This window comes from Spea bombifrons, chromosome 8 (assembly GCF_027358695.1).
Source record: "Spea bombifrons isolate aSpeBom1 chromosome 8, aSpeBom1.2.pri, whole genome shotgun sequence".
In the NCBI taxonomy this organism is placed as follows: domain Eukaryota; kingdom Metazoa; phylum Chordata; class Amphibia; order Anura; family Pelobatidae; genus Spea; species Spea bombifrons.
Genome location: NC_071094.1, coordinates 41,030,840 through 41,035,692, shown reverse-complemented (window position 1 = coordinate 41,035,692; position 4,853 = coordinate 41,030,840). Strand labels below are relative to the sequence as shown.

General features: G+C 46.0%; 1 protein-coding gene across 1 annotated transcript in view; it reads right to left on the bottom strand.

The window, feature by feature from the left end:
- Positions 1-603: 603 nt before the first annotated feature.
- The window catches only part of DACT3 (dishevelled binding antagonist of beta catenin 3), a 7,482-nt gene continuing 3,232 nt past the window's right edge, over positions 604-4,853 (bottom strand). Inside the window, exons 3-4 of the mRNA XM_053473426.1 lie at positions 1,799-1,912; positions 604-1,696 (exon numbers count right to left, since the gene is read on the bottom strand). Of these exons, the coding sequence (XP_053329401.1) occupies positions 765-1,696; positions 1,799-1,912 (1,046 nt within the window). The 3' untranslated portion in view covers positions 604-764. The remainder of the gene's footprint in view (positions 1,697-1,798; positions 1,913-4,853) is intronic.

Below are 4,853 nucleotides of genomic sequence, written 5' to 3'. Positions count from 1 at the left end.
AGCTTCCCGAAACCAGATTAAACGGAGTCTCTGCTATCTCATGGACAGGTCAAACAGTTACACCACTACAAACCATTAACACACTGGTGTAACTGGGGACACGAAAGCACGGTTTGCCCAAGACGACCCGAGCAGTGACCGTCGTGTTGCCCTCACATTAGGTATATATTTTGAAGGATTCTCTTCGAGACTTTGATACCAAGACATTCTTTCCACTTCGTTAAAGGTTTCACCCTTGCAGGTAAAGACATTTCTGGCCAGATTCTCCAGAACTACATCCATTATATATTTAACGACTTCCTTACAGTATTTATCTACAGAGAAAGCACGGGCTCCGGAGCGTATTCGCTTTATGTACAGAGGAGGCAATCCTGCTTTAGGAGGAAGCTCCCTATTCAAAAAAGAGGTTTACGTCAATGACATAAAAGGTCGGATCTCACCCCAATGCCAAGGCGAAGGAAACTGTATTTTGCAGTTTTGATCTCACTTACGACCCATTGCTTAGTGGATAAACCCCTGTATCGGCCGATTCGCTTTGTACATACAATGTATCCGGCTGGAATAGAATCCTCAAGTAATATTTTTTATAAATTGGCGATGGAATGGTCGATTACTACAAGACTTGTCCTGATCGCCATACATTGAAACCCTGTATGTATATTCGTGGAGAAGTCATCACATCCATAGTATTTTGTAACCTTAGACACGGTCTCTATGTACATAGGTGGATGACAAACGTCGGATGGCTCGTGTTGGCATCGGGGTCACACGGTCGTCATAACCTTGAGCGACTCTGTGTGAAACCTCATGATCTTTTTCTTCAGGGCTTGCGACGCCTTCACTTTAAACATTTGGGGGCGTCCATCTGCGTCCCGCGGGGGGAGCTGCAGGGGCCATACAAGCCCCCCTTCATCCTCCTCCTCTTCCCCACCAGAATTTACTCTAGGATCCACTTCCTGGCCCCCAGCACTAATCTCTGCCGTGGACCTCCACTTTCTGCAAGAAGGGCCAATCTTTATTGGAGGACCCCTGCCTTCTCTGCCCAACGTGTAGCATCGCCCTCCTTCCTGTATATGACCTCTGGGTTCACCCCATTCCTGCGAGAGACCTCTCTGCTCCATCCATCCTTCAGAGCGACCTCTCGCACCTATCCAACCCTCCGCAGGACCTCTTTGATCTGCCCAACCATCTACGTTGCCTTGTTGTCCTTCCCAGGTCTCTGTGTGGTTTCTAGCGTCTCCTCCATCTTCACCTCTATGATTGGGGTCCCTAAGACTCGTCTCAGATAAAGATCTTGGGGTCCTCCTCCCCCCTCTCTTACGGGGTGGCTCCTCCGCAGACAGACATTTTCTCGGGGCCCGGGGCGGGGACCCTTCCACGCTGTGACCTTTCAAGAGAGGTGGGTGCTTCCTGCGAGGCCCCCGGTGAGGAGGCGTGTAGGAAGCATTTGCCATCCGAGATACTTGAGGTTGTGGGGGAGGGGGAGGAGGAGAAGGCCGTTCAGCAGAGACCGAACGCAGGTACGGGGTCCGAAGTTGCCGGCGGAGGAGGGAAAGGATATAGCCTTCGGCCCGACGGGAAGCTGGCGGTGGAGGAGGTGGGGATGAAGGAGAAGGGTACGGAGCGGACATCGATCGGGGAACCAAGAGGCGGGAAGAGGAAGAGCGAGGGTGTTGGGAGCCCACAACCAAATCACCTGAGGGTGGAGAGAAGTGGAAAAGGGAAAGAAGAGGGGAAAGATGTGAAATCCATCACCAGATCATGCTGTCCACCAGGATGGCATCTTGAGGGTGCTTACCTGCGCTCTTGGGACGCTCGCTTGCATATTGCATTCGCGCTTCTGTCTGCCTCCCTGTAGGGGAACGGTCTACAAACACATCGCACGTCTCTGGACCGTCTTCCTCATACATTGCTGTTGGGGTAAAAAAAAAAAAAAAAAAGGAGGAAAGGGGGGAAAAAATAAATTAGAAACGTGCCTATGAGAAACACTCTTATTCAGCGGTGCGTAAATATTGTTTGTAGAGGGAGCGTATATTTGGCCGCGCTTTAGGGGACGCTCCAGCATCCCAGGAAGTACATTAAACAGAGAATGCTTAGTAAATTACTATGAAAACTCTTTAAAATGTATTCTTTACGCCCTCCTTGCCGAGCCAGCAGGAGCCAAACCAAATAAAGAGGCAAATTCTGCAGAGTCTCCCCACGCATTTCCACAGGGGCCGCCGCATACATTTAAAGGGACGACTCCGCTATCACATGCATTAAAGCGTACATGATGGATGGAAGTTGATACATTTTTATATTAATGCACAGTGCAGGGCAGTATTGCTAAGACAGTAACCCAATACATGCATACATAAATATTTTAAAATGTACACGTGTGTAGTTGGCACGGGCCCCAGGATAACGCAACATAAGAAAAGGAACCGCTTGGATATGACGGGCCCCAGATGGCTGGGAATGAACTGGCATTTGGCCCCATGCCCAAAATAACAGGGGAGCGCCGGCATGCAAACCGTATCCAGAGTCAATCCGGCAAAAGCCCAGAGATCTGAACTCCAGAATGCAGACTGCTGGAAAAACCTGAGCATGAAAGCAGACGCTGGCGGGAAGACGAGCGCGAACTCTGCCGAGTGGGACACTCAGTATGGATGCAGCCGCCTCCTGTCCCGTCAGACCCTCGCCGCTTCACTGAAGATGCAGGAGAAGGAGCGCAGGGGGAAGCGGCGATTGGCCAACAAGTAAAAGGTCTCTTCTCACGTGAAAATATAAACCGATGGCTTCGTTGCCATAGTAGCAGAAAAAAAAAATCCAAGCCATCATTGTTATGTTTTTAAGCCTATAAAAGGAATAACGCAGGATTGTTAGAACTCTATATCCAATTTATTCATTTGTCAGAAGAGAAAAAAAAAACAAAAAAAACCCAACCATCCTCAAACACCGAGCCGACTCACCAGGCCGTACTGCGCATGAGAAGACAACCCACATAAAACCAGCAGACAATCCCAAATTAAGTAGCTTTTGTCTGTATGGGGCTTAAACCTCAGCCTATACATTAACCATCAGCAAGGTGGGGGAGATGAAGTCTCCAAGACAGTCCAAGCTGCCACTGAACATGGTCGCCTAAGCCCCTAGTCCCAAAAACACGATAGATAACATTTACAGATCACATTAGCCCGCCAGGGACATTTCTGGGGGTCCATGACCCTTTATATTCACAACAGAAACTATAATACGCTTCCAAGCTTCGTAAGACGACAACTCCTATGACGGCCAGCCAGCAGACTCTAGCTTGCAGGAGCCGCCACCAGCCATACCCAATTTTATTTACGTCTAATAATCATATCTGGATTCCATACAGTTCAGATAACGTATATATAAAGAGCCAAGTTACAGTAAAAACACATCTTAAACATTTCACGCTTATAAAAAGGACACAAACTGCCCCCGCACAGGCCCCGGACTGCGCTTATCGGGCCCCCGATTTAATGACTCGTCTAAACCTTAATTGGGTTTAATGGGGGTGAATAACCCATGGACTGCGATTCAATGACCGCTGTCTGAAATTACAGAATAGATTACGGGGAAGAATCTAAAAGACGACAAGACAACGGCCAACGGAACCCGCCCCCCCCTTATGAATAAAGAATAGCGTAGTTTAGTGCTTCTGTGTATAAATTTAACAAAAACGAAACTATTAGTAGCAGAACAATGTGCCCGCATTTTATTTTCAACGTTTTACTGTCAGACAGACACATTATGTATAATTTAAACTTTCCACCTCCATGCTGGGTCTTTATTGCCTACAATCCCGCAAAATTATACTTTTACATAAACCACATCACAAACTATCAGTTTTTATGCCAGAAACGTACGCAGGAGGTTACAAGCGGGCTTTCGGAAATTACGGCTGACAGACTGCCTCAATCTATGAAGGTGGAGCTTTTTTTGGTTTTATATAATTGCTGGGACCATTTTATTTAAAGTATAGTTATCAATGGGTTAATTAGTTATTCCCAGTAATTACCGGTACTACATTTATATAGTATATATACACTCTAGTGTGTGTATACATACCAAACACTTGCAATGTCAAAGTGATGATGTGTAGGACTTTAAATGCGTTAAGGTTGTACTTCATCTCATATCAAGGGGATCTGGACACATTTTTATGGCTGGTCAGCTGAACTGAATTTTTTTTCCTCCCTTTCTTTTCTCTTTGATCTCAGTTGGTCGCTTTGATCTTCAGGCAATCTGCCCCCATTACATGTAGAGCACAGCAACATCAGATCACGTTGGAAATTTATAAATACGGGATCATGCCCAACATATACAAAAAAAAGCCGATGCCAACAATTAAAGCATTAGTCAGAGAGTGTCTGGCTGGGTGATTAAGACTGAGCCATTCTATTGTTTCTCACAGGCAGTATGATAAGGAGTCGGGGGGGTTTGTCTAATATATTGGGGCTCAGATAACACTGCGAGAAGTCAATACCAATGGCTTATATGCGGCTACCTGATATTATATTCTATAAACTAGAAACCATTTATAAAGATGCATATTTTTTTTTTTTTTTTTTTTAAACCTTTTTCATAGCCCGATAAAGTGGAACTCCCACCAAGTTACTGGAAACGTTTTGACGAGGACAGAATGTAACTGGGTGGATAATAAAAAATGGAAAGGAAAGTCATTTTTGAGAAGCAATACTACTATAATATTTATAATATAATATATAACTACAGAGTACAATAATAGAAATAGTACATGGGCAGAAGGGGACCACGGGAAGCCGATCGTCTGAATAGCAAAGGTTCCCAGGGACGACACACACACAATGTCATGTGTGCCCCCCCCC